The sequence below is a fragment of the Microplitis demolitor genome, chromosome 8 (genome assembly GCF_026212275.2).
Source record: "Microplitis demolitor isolate Queensland-Clemson2020A chromosome 8, iyMicDemo2.1a, whole genome shotgun sequence".
NCBI classification, from domain to species: domain Eukaryota; kingdom Metazoa; phylum Arthropoda; class Insecta; order Hymenoptera; family Braconidae; genus Microplitis; species Microplitis demolitor.
In genome coordinates, this window is record NC_068552.1 from 16,028,975 (window position 1) to 16,046,430 (window position 17,456).

The 17,456-nt window shown below is 37.7% G+C and overlaps 1 protein-coding gene and 1 long non-coding RNA gene across 6 annotated transcripts; one reads left to right on the forward strand and one right to left on the reverse strand.

Moving 5' to 3' along the window:
- The first annotated feature begins 20 nt into the window (after positions 1-20).
- LOC103573107 (ankyrin repeat domain-containing protein 17) lies at positions 21-16,983 on the forward strand. Of its 5 annotated transcripts, none has more exons than XM_008551995.2 (15): positions 21-637; positions 4,262-4,714; positions 4,804-4,951; positions 5,096-6,906; positions 6,992-7,166; positions 7,578-8,332; positions 8,684-8,824; positions 9,027-9,252; positions 9,383-9,507; positions 9,617-9,776; positions 9,868-12,769; positions 12,867-13,014; positions 13,104-15,980; positions 16,164-16,361; positions 16,451-16,983. In XM_008551995.2, the coding sequence occupies exons 1-15, from the start codon at positions 443-445 to the stop codon at positions 16,472-16,474; spliced, it is 10,338 nt and encodes a 3,445-aa protein (XP_008550217.1). In that variant the 5' UTR covers positions 21-442; the 3' UTR covers positions 16,475-16,983. The 5 variants fall into 5 exon arrangements, with proteins under 5 accessions (XP_008550217.1, XP_008550219.1, XP_008550218.1 ...); XM_008551997.2 differs by having other exon boundaries at positions 9,383-9,486; XM_008551996.2 differs by having other exon boundaries at positions 9,027-9,237.
- Positions 1,898-3,551, reverse strand: LOC103573106 (uncharacterized). Its single transcript, XR_549154.1, has 3 exons — positions 3,330-3,551; positions 3,090-3,207; positions 1,898-2,959 (listed from the first exon to the last, which is right to left on the reverse strand). It is a non-coding gene; the product is annotated as an uncharacterized LOC103573106 (long non-coding RNA).
- Positions 16,984-17,456: the final 473 nt, after the last annotated feature.

The following is a 17,456-nucleotide window of genomic DNA, read 5'->3' on the forward strand; positions in this document are numbered from 1 at the left end:
GGCTGTGGTCTTTTCGCGATTGGGCCGGGATTGATAGTGCGCAAGAAGGAGATAGAGAAAGTAACAAAGTGAGAGATGAAAAAAGGGCGAGTTATAGAGTCAGAGTGAGCAAGAAAGCTATTGCGAGAAGGCTATAAGCGGCCCCTAACGTTTGCATCCTCCGAATAGCAGCAGCAGCAGCAGCAACTGCGGAGGGTATCCGGGTAGGTTGGTTGGGTTGGGGAAAAGACTAGGAACTGGCTCTGGTCGGCCATAGTCGGCCATAGTAGACATGGCGGGTGTTAGCTTACGTGAATGACGGCAATTGTGAATAGTATAATAATAAAAAATCGTATAAATTGGATATTAACAATATATATATAAATAATAAAAGTGTTCAATGTGTGTATCTAAACACGAGAACAATAATATTGGTGTCATATGATTAATTTAGTAGGTAAAAATGCAGAATGTAGCACAAGGAACATCCTCGGATAGCCAGAATAACGATAGAACGAGTGTTGTACACGACATTACGTCGTCTACTCCCCAGTCCTCGAACTCTAGCCCCACAAAGTCTGAGACCGAGACCTTTTCGGAACCACAACCACGCTTTATGACAGACTCATCTGAGAGTGAAGAGGACAGTATTTCAGAGGTAACTTTAATATTTGAATCATCATCATCTTTACATCCACCATCAATCCTCCATTTTCTTTTCATACACACACACATCCTACTTTGTACTTTTTTTTTCTTTCCTTCGTTCGTTCCTTCTCTTCCTCTCCATCCATTTTCATTGCGCACGAGGGGCGGCCTTTCGTTCGCATCGCAGTATGCCTTCCTCAACTCACTGCCATCATCAGGCCCTCATTCATTCCATCGTTTAAATTCAGCCTATATATATTTATATACCTACACACATACATATATCTATCCATCTATCTATTTATCTCTGTACATTGTAAATACATACATACTGTACATACGTATATATACATACGTGTGTACATATATGTATATACGTTTACATACGTAAGTACGTATGGATGCATGCATGCATGCATTAATCATTTATTCATTTTCCATTGGACAATTCCTCGTATTGTTTTTCCCCTTTTTTTATTATAAAATTAACGCAACCGCTGAATCACCCAAAAAATCATCGTACCGTTCGTTTAATTGAGAAAGAATGTCAAAAGAAAAATAATAATAATAATAATGATAAATCCGGCGTGGGGACGTACTAGTTGTCAATGACCGGTGAAAAAAAATTTATCAAGCTGGTGAAATAAAACTTTTTAACGCGAATGCAATTTAAAATCTCTGTGTTTTACATTACAAATACTTGAGTTATGACGTGTGGAAATTCGAATGTACATGTGTGGCTATAACAACAACACCAATAATAATAATAGTAATAGAATTAATAATAATAGTAATAATAATAATAATAATGAGTAAGAGAATTGCAGGCAAGAGATAAAGACAACGCGATAGTGAGAGGCAGTACGTCGTCTCGTGTCGAGTGAGAAAGATAAATCCTGTCTTTATTCGCAATGTAAGTTTGTTCTGTGTGACTGTGACATGATCGGATAATGAAATTTATATCAATGGGGACCGATCGTTTCATGTGTACACTTTTTTTCTCTATTATTTTTTTCTCTTTATCATAATCTGTGTCTTGACTTTTAAATAAATTTACGAAAAAACTTTGGCATGTCAATGAGATTTATATTCAAAATGTTCAGATAAATGGCAACAGCAACAATATTTATAATAATAATAATAATAATAATTGAATTTAATGGTGTTGATCGTGGTGGTCGTATCCCGCAGTCGCGTCAGGTTGCTGGTGCCTTTGATCCGAGGCCTACGACCTAGCTCTCCCACTATAATACACGAGGCCTTACATTACTTGCGCCACGAATCCACGATACGCGACTGCGAACAACTATTCTCTCTTTTTCTTTACTTATACACTTCTTAGCTTTAATACCTAACCAACTTTTCTCAACTACCACTACGGCGACCTTTTATAACCACGAACTAAAAAAATAACCTTACTAATAAATCGACTGGGGCTAAAATTTCTGCGCTTTTGATTACATAACCGGAAATATACATGCGTTTAAAGGTATGCATCGCGAGACGTCAGTCAAATACACGCACGCGGGTTCGTAAAACGCAAGTTAAATACACTTAATACTACACATTCTATTACTATACTAGTACTATTACTACTACTACTATTATCATCGTTATTAATGTTATTATTATTACTATAATTACGATAATAATAATAAAAGTTAAATAAGTTATCCGCCATTTTCATTCGCAATAAACGGAGATCCGTGTGTCCTCAAATCATTTAATTCACATCATTTACATAATTATTATAATATTTATTTTCGACTTCATTCTGTTCCATTTTTTTTTATCTTCTCTTTTCTTCACTGCTATCATTATTTAATGCAATCTAACCCATCCCAAGTAATTAGGCCTGACGCACCGTGCTTTAAATCATCTATGGCCGCGTCATTTACACCAATTTAAGATTCCGAGATGTTCTCATTGCCCCTCCTTTACTTTTTCTTACAATTGCTCGTGCATTTACACACACATGGACATTCTTACACACAACAATAAAAAAACACACACACACACTACAGCATACATTTAAAGCGCCACCATATTACATATTTGAAATCCTTAAGGAGAATTATTTTATTTTCCCAAGCATCTTGTGCTGCACAGTATTGGATTTAACTTCGCTGGAGCTCTTAAACTCAGATGTCCAAGGAATAGTGTGTGCCCTTTCTCTTCTCCACCCCTGGTCGATCCTTTGTTACGCCTCGATAGCACAGAGTGAAACATTTCGATAGTGTGTCGCGACTCGCGAGTGAATCAGCAGGGCCGTAGCTAAAGGGAGAGAATTAGCAACTAAACTGCTTGTGCTTGTGCGAAAAATAGTTACGTGCTGAAAATAATACATAATATTAAAACTGCAATAAATAAATTTTTTGACGTAAGTGTACTGTAGCTTGTGAGTATGATTGACGTGAAATTGACGTGTGTGAGTAAAAACCGTCCAAGTGTCAGTAGTTTACTTTTTTTATCATGATGAATCCAGCTATCTGGAATAACTTTTGATAGGAATGGCCGTGCATTGTCGAGTTTTCTGTTTCTTATTTCCTACTTCTGTAGTATAGTTGGTTAGATCAAAGCCTGTAACAGAGAACGAATAGTTTTCTGTAGAGTTGAGTTGCTCTGAGTAGTCCGAATCACCCAGCCGAGGTAGAGGCTCTCAAACAATTCGATATATATATGGTATATATATATATATATACCTAATACTGACGTGCATCAGCTTATATTATACTTTCACCCAAGTGTCTTCTCTCTATTCCCTGTTGTTGTTCATCCTTACTGCTGGTACTGATCATGTCGTGACGTTTTATTTTAATTATATGCTCTTCATTAGAGTGGAAAAGTAACATTCTTCATATTATCACGAGTGTATGCTCAATAGTACACAGTAGTAGTGTATAGTTTGTTACATTTTTTATGTACAATAGGTATATATATATATATATTTATGTATGTACATTTTTATTTTTTTTATAATCCATGGGTTTGTGGAGTAAGTGAGTGAGCGAATGAGTGAGTGAGTGAGTAAGTTCACATTGTAGCTTATAACGTCACTGAAGGTTTTGTGCTATTCTATTCTCACGGCAATAAAATTAACCTCATGTTCAGTTTATTATTTTGTTATTTAATTTCGTTTTATTTTTAATCTTTTCGTAACGAGTTTGTTAAGGTGTGACTAATGTACGTTTTTTTCCGATAACTTGTTCTTATTTCATGGAAACTCACCTAAAATTAATGTCCTCTATCCTGTAGCACATTCTATGGCTCTTATATATATAGATACATATATACTCGGGCGGTCATAACCTCAATTTATCATTTAACTCGTTCTGCATACCAGAGGAAATCGACGTCATTATTTTTTTAAATACGCATAAGGAAATGTCGGACACACGTTAAAAGCACAATGTTGATCTAACGTTAAGATTAAATACATAAATTATATAATTACAATAATTATCTATATATATACATATACATTTTGAAGTTGTTAATTGAAAGAAAGACCGTTAATTTTTCATCGCCGCGCATTAAGCATCAAACGAATTTTGTTTTCTGTTTCATTTTTTTTTAAGATGTCAAATTAATAATTCAAAAAATGACACTAGAATCATACTTGAAAAATTTTCAGCCGGATATATTTCGTGGTCCGCTTGATCAATCTACATTAGAGGAGGGTCATCATCACCTGGAGCCATCAAAGTTTTTATTAACACCCGAAGATCCAGAACGTTCTGTTGATCCAGAGACACAAGCGAGGTTAGAGGCACTGCTGGAAGCTGCAGGAATTGGTAAATTGTCATCAAGTGATGGAAAACATTTAGCTGACCACGAGGTATTAAGAAGATTAACGTCTAGCGTGTCTTGTGCGCTAGACGAAGCTGCTGCGGCATTAACTAGAATGCGTAGTGATAATCCACGTGGGCAGAACGAAAAACGTTCTCTTGTAGAAGCCTGTACTGACGGTGACGTTGGAACTGTTAGAAAATTATTAACTGAAGGACGCAGTGTCCACGAAACCACTGAGGAAGGCGAAAGTTTGCTTTCTCTTGCTTGTTCTGCTGGATATTATGAACTAGCGCAGGTTTGTTGGAGTTATTTATTTAATTATTTATAGTGAAAATATATTTCAATTGTTAAAGTTGTTATTATTGTTGTTATTTCTCAACACAGGTACTGTTAGCAATGAACGCCAACGTTGAGGATAGAGGTATCAAAGGAGACTGCACTCCGCTGATGGAAGCTGCGAGTGCTGGTCATGTTGACATTGTTAGTTTGCTCATCGCTCATGGGGCAGACGTCAATGCGCAATCTACTTCCGGTATGTATGACACTTTAAATAGTATTTCTCATGTGACCTGACTTGTTTCTTTGTTTGTTTGTTTATATGATCAAGTATTTATATACATAGATATCTCTTAAAGAAAAGCCGTAAATGAGAACATTGTTTCTAAATTATTAATAGGTAATACACCATTGATGTACGGATGTGCCGGTGGCCACGAGGAGGTAGTTAAGGTATTACTTGAAGCTGGCGCGAATGTTGAGGATCATAATGAAAATGGGCATACACCATTGATGGAAGCAGCAAGTGCTGGCCATGTGCCAGTAGCTAAAATCTTATTGGAACACGGTGCCGGCATTAATACTCATTCGAATGAATTTAAAGAGTCGGCATTAACACTCGCGTGTTACAAAGGTCACCTTGATATGGTAAGATTTTTGTTGGAAGCAGGTGCTGATCAAGAGCACAAAACAGATGAAATGCACACTGCGCTAATGGAGGCATCGATGGACGGTCACGTAGAAGTAGCCCGACTGTTGTTGGACTCTGGTGCCCAAGTTAATATGCCGACTGATAGTTTCGAATCGCCGTTAACACTGGCTGCGTGTGGTGGTCATGTTGATTTAGCGATGCTTCTAATCGAACGTGGAGCAAACATCGAGGAGGTTAATGACGAGGGTTATACACCATTGATGGAAGCTGCACGTGAAGGTCATGAAGAAATGGTGGCATTACTCTTAAGTCAGGGTGCGAATATTAATGCTCAGACTGAAGAAACCCAGGAAACGGCACTCACGTTGGCGTGTTGTGGCGGTTTTCTTGAAGTTGCTGATTTTTTAATAAAAGCAGGAGCTGACATTGAGTTGGGAGCATCAACGCCTCTCATGGAGGCTGCGCAAGAAGGTCATCTGGATCTTGTACGTTATCTCCTTGAGTCTGGTGCAGATGTTCATGCTCAGACTCAAACCGGTGACACAGCACTTACCTATGCGTGTGAGAATGGTCACACGGATGTTGCAGATCTTTTACTTCAATTTGGTGCTGATTTAGAGCATGAATCTGAAGGTGGACGAACACCTCTGATGAAAGCCTGTCGAGCTGGGCATCTGTGCACCGTGCAATTTTTAATATCTAAATTGGCCAGTCTCAATCGTAATACAACCAACAACGATCATACGCCGTTGTCGCTTGCCTGCGCTGGCGGACACCTTGCGGTTGTCGAGCTATTGCTTGCCCAGTCTGCCGATCCATTCCATAAACTCAAGGACAACTCAACTATGCTGATTGAGGCGGCCAAGGGTGGACACACCAGTGTTGTTCAACTATTACTTGACTATCCTCATAGCATTATGATGAATGCTCAGCATAATGCTGCTACCCCTGCTCCTATGCTGCAACAACAAATGCAACAACAGCAGCAGCCACAACAGCAACAGTTACAACAACAACAGCAACCACAGCCTTCTCAAATAATCCAACCGCAACCATTGCCTCAACAACAACAACCACAGCAGCAGCAACAATTGCAACAACAACCAATAATTCCCCAGCTACAACCACAAAACCTTAGTCATCAACAGCAAGTACCGATGTCTCATCAACAAGTACCATCACTTCAACAACCCCAGCATCAACAACAACAACAACAGAGTCCTGAACAAAACCAAAACCAAAATTTACAACCGAAGCATAATAGCCAAAAATCATTGCTTCGAAAGAATCGTTCGGTGACGGTGATGCCAGACGCAAGTTTAACCTCCGCTGAAGCGCAGCAAGTACGAACTCAGCCTGCAGGTGAAGCTATCGCTGCATCGATGGATGACACAAATATATTAGATAAAGGTAGTGGTGTTTTTACCAGTTTATCAGAACCTAATATTGCATTAAGTTCAACGCCATTACCTGTTACTGCGTCCACGTCTGCTGAGAGTCGTAAGAACACGCGACACGAACAAATTCTTCATAAACAACAAATTCTCGAAGAATTACAGGTACATATTGATATCAATAAAGTGAAATGAAAATAATAATAACAATAATTAAAGGTAAATTTTTGAATTATTGTAATGTTTGCAGAGGGTAGAACGCGAACTTCAGATCAAAGGCGCAGGCCATTTGTTTTTAGGTACTCCCAATTTAGATGAACAAAAAAGACAACTAAAATCCGGCGATGGTGCGGATTCAACTGATTCACTACTGCCAGGAATGTCGAATATTGATTTACCAGCTCAATCAGCTACTGCACTTCATGGTAAGTAAATAATTACTTTTAACTAAATATAAGTTATCATTTAATTCAATCGCGTTTCGACGTATTATTTATTTTAAAAATTCCTCCCTCGATTAATTAACGCCGGTGTCAGTACATTAATCAAAATTATTAAAATTACTAACGAAACGGGCCGGGTTGATTCGTTTATATATACTATTGAACACGTACAACGTTATATTGTATTAGTTATTTATTTATTTTTTTTTTATTACACTTGATTACTTGTTTTCGGTTACATACTAAAAACAAAAAAATTGATTAACTTATTGGGAAAAAAAAAAAAATAAATAAATATTAACAAGTTGCTGATCGCGTGAGTATTATCAAGGTAAATTTCGTCGTAAGACCGAAAATGGCACACTCGTTCGAATGGTATTGGTGTTTCGTTAGGGTTGGTTTGCGGTGGCACGACATCCGATTTATCGGGAGGCCTGTTGTCATATCAAGATACCAATCAGGCACTAGCGTATTGTCGCGGGTTATATCTCGCCAAGCGCTTATCGTTGGAGGAACGTCTGAGACTAGCCCAATCCATGCCTCTGGCTCCTCCTGCAGGGGATGCAACATTTCCTACAACGATGACGATGGCCAACTTCACGACAACGCCACCGCTGTCATTGCCAAGGGCTGCTGTCAGTGTACCGGGGATTACTGGGACATCATCAGCAGCAGCAGTATCAACTGGAATTGGAATACAATCACCGCAGATCACTGGCACTTTGACCCTTCCTCATCCAATAACGGCTAGCAGTGATGTCAGTCAAAATACTGCCATCAGTGATCGACCCAAGGCTAAACCTGTCTCTAAGAAAGAGGGAAAAAATCTTCGTAAGCCCAATCTTGCTGCTGGCAAGTTCATTCAACAACAGACACAGCAGCAGCAACAACAACAGCAACAACAACAGCAACAACAGCAGCAACAACAGCAGCAACAACAACAGCAACAGCAACAACAGCACCAACAACAACAACAACAGCAGCAGCAGCAACAACAACAGCAGCAACAACAAGTAACATTGGTGGGGCTCCAACAGCAATATCAAGAAAAACAACGACAGCATGTGTATCAGCTGCAACAAGTTCATGACCTTCAACAACTTCAGCAATTGAATCAACAGCTTCAGATGCAGTTAGACCAAGTACAGGTTCGTCGATTGATTATCATCATGCACAGTTAAACCCAGAAATTATTTTCGAGTCGGTTACCATAAACAAGTTTTTGTTGTACTATCAGATGAAAAATAAAAATTTTTTTTTATCATGAGTTAATGTTGAAATAATAAAAATTAATTTACTAAAAAAATCATTTGAAATTGAAGTAAAAGACAAATTAAATAAATAAATGAGGAAATTTCGGAATAAAACTTACTAATATCTGATGACAATGAATAACTGGTTACCCACTCGGATTGCTGGACTGATGGACTGAATTTGTAATGAGACAATCTATTGTGGATGTAATATTGTGTGACACTATTGCTAATCTCTGAATACAGGTACAGCAGCAGCAGCATCATCATGATGTACATCAATTTCAAGCTGGTGTTCTAAGTGACAGTGGTGCTATTGTAATGCCCAGTCAACTATTGGCTCACCTTCACCCCACTCAGACCCATCTTGAGCATCTTCACGATCAGGTACAATCAAGTAGATAGAAAATTTAACAATTAAAAAAAAAGAAACTAATAAATCATCAGAAAATAAATGATTTTTTTTTAACTTACATTTAATAACAACTGCTTCCACATCATTTGGATTTTAAAAATTATAAATATATAAAAAAAAATGTAATATTACGAAATGATGTCTTGATGTATATGCGTTTGACTTTAAATGTAGCAAACAACTCAGCAAAATATTCCGGAGCCTTTGGACTCTGAATTGGCAAGATTGCATAGAGACACTACCTGCCCTTTCTTTGCTGCCGCACCTAAAGCTAAAGCATTGACTGCTGACAGCACTGTCCTGAAATTAGATGACGGAATGCAGATACCAATGGACGAGGTTGCCGAAATAATCGAATCAATTACCTTCGACGATGTGCCTAACGGTAACTATATGGCTCGTAAGATCATCGCGATATTTTTATCTATTATTATTAGTACTATTATTATTATTGTACATAATTTTTTTTAATGATTATTATTATTTGTTATAATTTTTGTTCGATTTTACTTAACTCTATGCTTCCACAGTTGGTCAAGACGATCAAGATGAATTAGAGCTTAAGAAATTTGGTATTTGTGACAAAGACCAAGAGCAGCTTTCAAAAGACCTTGTATCCATGGAACAACATCAGGTATTGCGTCAAGTTGAGCAGGTGACTTTTACATATATATAAAATATACTCGGATATAATATTCAATAAATTAAATTATTATTTTTAACTTGGGCTTTTTAAATAATTAATTTGTAAATAATAAATTTAGGATGCCAGCGGCTCTGGAAGACGATCCAGTGAGAGATTAAATCGTGAAAAAACTCTAGACGATGTTTATAAGAAAGGTTTTAAACGCGGTTTGCGTATGGCAGCTGCGCAAATACGTGGCACTGAACCATCTTATGAAGATCCTGGACTTGATCCAACAAGTATGATTATAATAATTAATTATTTTTTTTTTTTTTAAATAAAAGTTTTTTAAAAATGTAAGATGTAATATTGATGATAATAAAATTTTAGTTATAGATAATCTAGTGCTGGGTTGGAATCTGAATGCAGCTGCACGGAACAAGGAAAAAAATGGAGCTAAAGTTAGTGCTGGTACTAGTAGCAGTAGCTCAAGTAGCAGTATTAGTAGTAGCAGTGCAAGCAGTAATCAGGTTCAAGTAGCAACGCAGACTCAAGGACTGGCAACGAGCACCGTGACAAGTCTTACGGAACCCGATAAAAAACAAGTATATACCGCAAATGCCTGCGCTAAAGAGAAAAAAGCTAGGTATGCTCTTTTATCACAGCAGCCTTCTCCATGTCAACAGCAGCAGCAGCAACAACAGCAGCAGCCACCGCAACAACAAACTACTGCTGGTCCGGTGGTAACTGGTCATGTTCAACAGCAGCAGCAGCAACAACAACAGCAGCAGCAGCAGCAAGTGCAGCAACAAGTTCAACAAAGTTATCAATTAGATCCAGCGATAAGTGTACCAGTTGGAGCGTATGCAGGCAGTGTTGTAGTACCTACAGGTGCGCAGGTCACCGCAGATCCAGCTCCAGGTACTTATCCACCGGCAAATCAGAATCAGCAGTTTGCTTGTATGGATGTTGATTCAGAAACAGACAGCAATCATGACACGGCTCTAACGCTTGCATGTGCTGGTGGCCACGAGGAACTCGTTGAATTTCTACTCAGTCGTGGTGCGGACATTGAACATCGTGATAAAAAAGGTTTTACACCATTAATATTAGCAGCAACTGCTGGACATCAAAAAGTTGTTGAAATACTTTTACATCACAATGCAGACATTGAAGCCCAGTCTGAACGTACTAAAGATACACCATTGTCACTTGCTTGCAGTGGTGGAAGATTTGAGGTTGTAGAATTATTACTGTCTCGTAACGCCAATAAAGAACATCGCAATGTATCTGACTATACACCACTTAGTTTAGCTGCATCTGGTGGTTATGTCAATATAATAAAACTTTTGCTGCAGAATGGTGCTGAAATAAATTCACGAACCGGTTCAAAACTTGGAATATCTCCATTGATGCTTGCTGCTATGAACGGTCATACTCAGGCAGTTAAATTACTTTTGGATATGGGTAGTGATATTAATGCGCAGATTGAAACAAACCGTAATACTGCTTTAACTCTTGCTTGCTTCCAAGGTAGACATGAAGTTGTAAGTCTGTTACTTGATCGTAAAGCAAATGTTGAGCATCGAGCAAAAACAGGACTAACACCATTAATGGAAGCCGCCAGTGGTGGTTACGTTGAAGTTGGTCGTGTTTTATTAACTAAAGGCGCGGATGTTAATGCAACTCCTGTACCCTCGTCGCGTGATACTGCCCTTACTATTGCCGCGGACAAGGGTCACTGCCGTTTTGTTGAATTATTATTAGCACGTGGTACCCTAGTTGAGGTTAAAAATAAAAAAGGTAATAGTCCGTTGTGGCTCGCTGCAAATGGCGGTCATCTTAATGTTGTTGAACTTTTACACAATGCCCATGCTGACATTGATTCTCAAGACAATCGTAAAGTGTCTTGTTTAATGGCAGCGTTTCGTAAAGGACATACTAAAGTTGTTAAATGGATGGTTGGTCATGTAACGCAATTTCCAAGTGATCAAGAAATGACAAGGTATATTGGTACTGTTAGTGACAAAGAACTATTGGAAAAGTGTCAAGAGTGTGTTAAAATAATACGCGCTGCTAAAGAAACTCAAGCAGCTAAAGCCTATAAAAATGCCAGTATACTTTTGGAAGAACTAGATATGGAAAAAACACGTGAAGAATCAAAGCGTGCGGCAGCAGCACGTAGACGTGAGCGTAAAAAAAAGAAAAAGTTGGAAAAGAAAGAAGAAAAACGTAAATTGCATGAGGAAAATAAAAAAAATGAAACAATTTATGAGGATAAAGAGGATGCGTCGAAAAAGTCGGAAGATGAGGATGCTGATAGAGCTGATGAAAGTGACAATGAGGGTGGTGCTGACAGTTGCGAACGTTTGGACAATGTTCCGTCACCATCGCCAGTAAATCGTAGCCCTGATGATCCTGATAAAGAAGAGGGTGACAGTGGTATCGATGCTAATAGCCAAGGAAGCTGTAGCAGCAATGATGTTAAAGCACGCGAAAGAAAGAAAGATAAGAAAAAGAAGAAAAATAATAATAACAACAGTAATAATAATAATAGCAACTCAAATAATAGTAATGATAAAGACAACTCCCCACATCGCCCTCAATCTTCAGTTTTTGCTTCTTCTCCTTCATCATCAAATATATCCCAATCCTCCATAGTAGCACCTAGTAGTAAACTTCAAACTTGTTCTTCAACTTCAATTCCTAACTCTACTTGTGCTCCTGATAAACGCGCTTCAACTAGTAATAGTAATGCCGGAGGTTCGTCATCTTCAATGGCTACCTCGTCTGGCAATTTACGACAGCCAGTTGCATCTTCCTCTACTAGTGGTAATAATAATAATAATAATTCCTCCGAGCGTAAGCTCAAAGGACAACTTGTATTTGAATCTTCAAGGCATCCTGCAGAACGTGAGGACTTTGAGGCAACCGGTAATGAAAATTATGTTTCTGGGAAGGGAAAGAAATCTAATAGCATTAATAGTAATCAGTATGATAATGATGGAATAAATAATAGTGTTAAAACAATAAATTCAACGAGTCCCAAACAGGCGGGTAAACGTGAAGAGGGTTGGAAGGAAGTTGTTCGTAAGGGACAATCTGATTCTGATTCTGGTAGATTCATGAATTCTCCATGTCGTTCTAAAAAAATATCGGTCCCACCAAATGCTATTAGTCGTGTTATTGGTCGAGGTGGTAGTAATATTAATGCTATTCGCGCTGCAACTGGTGCTCATATTGAGGTTGAAAAGCAGAGCAAGTGTCAAGGCGAACGTATTATCACGATCAAGTAAGTAGGTTACTTTTTCGTAGAAATTTAGAATCATCATATAAATTTTTCCCATTTCATCAATTACTGTAACATTTTTCTTTATTTTATTTAATAGAGGTCCAACTGACGCTACTAAACAAGCTCATACTTTAATAGCTGCTCTTATAAAAGATCCTGATGTAGATATCCTTCAGATGCTGCCAAAGAACAAACTTACGGTGATTTCTTCAACTTGGGATAAATCGACGGCACCATCGAGTGCCGTAAGTTTTTTTTCTTGTTTTTATTTTTTATTCAAATTTTCTTAATACCGTATTTTTTCTAATCGTTATTTATTTACGGACTTTATTAGACATCCAAGCCTAAGACGGGGCCGGTAAATAAACCACCAACCACTGTCTCCGGGACCACTAGTTACGCAACTAAATCTGGTTATACTTCATCGGGATTATCCTCTGTCGGTCAAATAATGCCCTTAAGATCATCATCATCAATAAAATTAGCCGGTGCATTTTCAGCGCCTCTATCACGTGCAACTGCACCGCGACTAGTAGCAGCTGCCGAAAAACGTGCTCATGCCGCGGCAGCAGCAGCAGCAGCTGCTGCATCTGGACAGGTATCATCCTCGTCATCTAATACCAGAACAACAATGTCTTATACTAGCGCTATTATGACCTCGGGACGGGCTACTAAACTTATAACAACAACTGCACCACAGACATTTGCTGCTAAATTGTCGGATATCACTGCCTCGACTCACACATCAACTTCAAATGTACAATTAAATCATACAAATCAGATTATTAATAACAACAGTAATAATAATAATAATAATAACAATAATAATAACAACAACAATAATAGTAATAAACAAAAGTCCTCAATATCATCAATATCTCAATCTCAAAGTTCAGTGAATAATGTTATGTCATCAACACCCTCGACATCGCTTAACTTATCTCATCAAACCATGACGAGCACATCGCCCAAGCACTGCCGTACACTGCCGTCTCTATCTACTCAAAGTATATCAGGACATTATACTAGTAAAACTTACTCATCGTCTGGTCCTATGACCATTCAATCCTCCACAATAACATCTACTGTTGTTTCAAATGGCTCGGATAATATTGTGTCGTCTACTTCTGTTAATTCTATGCGTGTTACACCATCTCCACCAGTTGTCACGCAATCAAATAGTTTTCAACAACAGCAATCTCAACAGACACAGCGTGAGCAACAGCAGCGAGAACATCAGCAGCAACAGCAACAACAACATCAACAACAGCGAGAGCAGCAGCAGCAACAGCAACAACACCAGCAACAACACCAACAGCAGCAACAGCAGCGAGAGCAGCAGCAGCAGCAACAACAACAACAGCAGCAACGAGAGCAACAGCAACAACAAGCTCATCACCATTCGCATCAACAGCAGCAACAACCACAACCAATACGCAGCACGACTCCAGTTATTTCAGGAATTATGGAACAGACTGGATCACATCAAGCTCAACAGCAAACAAGTACACCACTTGAATACTCGTTGTTCAATGATAGTTTTTCAAAGGTTGCTCAACAATCAGTATGGGGAAATCGTGAAAACGAATCTCAGAAGGGTATGAATTTTGCAACAGTTGCTGGTGGTGGTGGATCTACAAATACTTCTAGTGCTCCTTCCAATAAATTTATTGACAGTGTACCACCACAAGTTGATGCTTCAAAGGCACCTGGTTACAGAGGTACATCAATGTGTTCACCAGTTTCCAGTAAAACAAGTAATAGCAGTGTTATGTCATCGGGTAACTCAACAATAGGCAGTGTACAAGGTGTATCACCCTCTGGTATTCACAATAGTCTACAGCAACAGCAGCAACAGTATCAAGCATCAATGAATTATGGTATGAATGATCATCAATTGCCAAGTAAAACAACAAGTTTAGCAGTTGCACGGCCAGTTATGAATCAACAGCAGAATATTGAACTACAAAATGCTGGTATTAATCAATACAATAGAGCTGTATATGCCAGTGATCTTGCCTCGCGAAATCTCAATGTAAATCATCAGCAGCAGCAGCATCAGCAATCTCAGCGTGAGATGCAACAATCGCAACAGCAACAATCACAGCAGCAACAACAGCAATCTTCCCAACAACAACCTACTCCATCTCAGCAGCAACAAGCTTCTCAGCAATCTCAGCAGCAGCAACAACATCAACAGATGCAATCACAGCAGCAACAACAGCAGCAGCATATGATGGCATCAAATTCACAGCAAAACCTCGAGGTTGGTTTATTTAAAAACAACTCTGGTGGATACGACCATGCAAATGTTAATTCTAGTTTATTGAAAATGGTACCAAATGATGGGCAATCGAGTGGTGGACATCCGATGATGCCATTTCATCCACATATGCAAAGTTATGCTCCATCGATAAGCCAATCGGCGAGTGTCAGTACGACTGTAAGTATGTCAAGATTAAATCCACGTGCTCCTGACTTTTCAAGTTCATTACATCTCAATAATAAACCACAAGTAACGATGTTCAATCCACCAACGGGTATTCATCCAAATATGTTTGCACCGGTACCAGCAGCACCACCAACTGCTATGCAACCAAACAATTTAGCAATGCTTGGTAATTATCCTCTAAATAAATATCAGCAACAACAACAACAGCAGCAGCAGCAACAACAGCAACAGCCAACTGGTGGACCAAATTCACGTGGACCACCACCACCGACTCATCCATCAACTATATCATCAAATGGGCAAGCAAGATGGCAATTCAGCCATCCGCCACACAGTAATTATCCACCGCATCAAGATCCAATGATGGCACAAATGGGATTCCCCAATCATTTGGGTAACATTGGTGCTGCTCAAGTCGGTGGGATTGATCTGATAACTGGATTAGAGAATGGAGGTTCGCCGACAATGTCACCCTCATCTCCAGGTCAAGTTTCACAAGAGATGAGTCAATTAAAATTAGAAGACCGTAAAGTACCGAGGCCTATTGGTACTGAAAGAGCATGGAAAAATTATAATTGTGGTATGGGACCTGGTGGTGATGCTGAGCCTCCAGTAAATTGGATGTTAAATGATAAATCTGTTGGGTCATGGAATATACCTGGAATGGAGAGACAACAAATGTTCCGAACAAATGCTTCCTATAATCGTGTTTCAAATCTTGATCCAGAAATTCAACAGATCATGGATTCAGGTTTTCAGGTAAATAGTTTTATTTTATTTTTAAAAAATTAAAAATAAAGATTCATTGAGTAATTTAAAGGGAATTCTATTTTAGAGGGATTTAAATTTTTAAACAATAGTAGAAAGAATGAATACTAATATTATTATTTATTTATTTATTTTTTTTTAATAATAATATTAATTTATTTCATTACGTTTTAGGGGCATATGGAAAATCCACAAGCATTCCCTAACGGTACTGCAGCAGCATTATCAATGATGCCTGGATTAACATTATTTCCAGGACAGTATGGAAGTGCGACTGTTTTATCAGAAATACCACCACCAAATGACACCACTAAAATGGATGCGCCAGGATGGGGAATGCCTGATCCGACAGCACAAGATAAACATCATCCGGTAAAATATTTTATTCTTAATATTATTACTATACTTATACAAATGTAAATATTTATGAGTAATTATTTATATTTATGATTATGTTACAGGGATGGAACAAATGGACACACTAATTGCTGTAGCTGAGACCTTAATTCTCGTTACACGGCTTCTTTTTTTTCTCAATACTGCAAAAAAAAAAAAATCGACAACAAACCACCATGAAGATGCAAGACACTTGAAATGAATTATTACTATTAATGATAATGAATAATAAAAATTAACATAACAAAAAAAAAAAAAAAAACAAAAAAACAACAAAAAACATAAAAAAAAAAAAAAAAAAATCTAAAATGAAAAAAAAAAAATACTAGTAGTAGTAGTTGATGAAACTGGCGTAAGCGTGTTGTTTCTAGACACCACAATTAATTACATTACTACCTTATATTCATTGACACCCAGAAAATCCAATATATTACTTGTCATGTTAGGTGATAAGATGGTAAATCCTTATTACAATTTATTGCTATTATTATCTTCTAATATACTTATTCGATACCAATTAATAAAATTGGACATATGTGGCGGCGTGGAGGCTAACGTGAGCCAAGGAGCGGTCATGTGAAAATAAAAAAAAAAATGCAAAAAAAAAAAAAAAATAACAAAAAAATTAAAATTCAGTGGTTTGATTATTTTGTAGAACATTATCGAGAAATCGATATTTGTACTACTTTATTACCTTTTCCTAATATTTTTAAGATCTCATAGAATTATAAAATATTAAATAAACAGTAGGTTAAGTAATGTTGTAAATTGTCATTAGAATTAACCAATTAATAAATAGTATTAAAGCCATTCTCAGATAGTGCTCCCCACTTTTTAAAAATTTTCAATGACGATTGTCAAGCGTATTAAAATTTTATTGATTAACTAAAAAAAAATTAAAGCAGTAATTAAAAAAAGAACAACGTGGTTGTAATTTTGCTGAGATATAGATTTTTTAAAAATTGCTTACAGATGATATCATTTGGGAGTTAAATGAAATATAGAAAATAAATTTTAAAATCTTCATGCCAATCTTAAAATTCGAATTTTCAAATTTTGCATATATCGTTT

Coding starts and splice junctions, on each gene's coding strand:
- LOC103573107 (XM_008551995.2), top strand. CDS start 443: ATGCAGAATGTAGCACAAGGAACATCCTCGGATAGCCAGAATAACGAT. Junction 4,952..5,095: donor CAATGCGCAATCTACTTCCG/GTATGTATGACA, acceptor AATTATTAATAG/GTAATACACCATTGATGTAC. Junction 6,907..6,991: donor AAATTCTCGAAGAATTACAG/GTACATATTGAT, acceptor TAATGTTTGCAG/AGGGTAGAACGCGAACTTCA.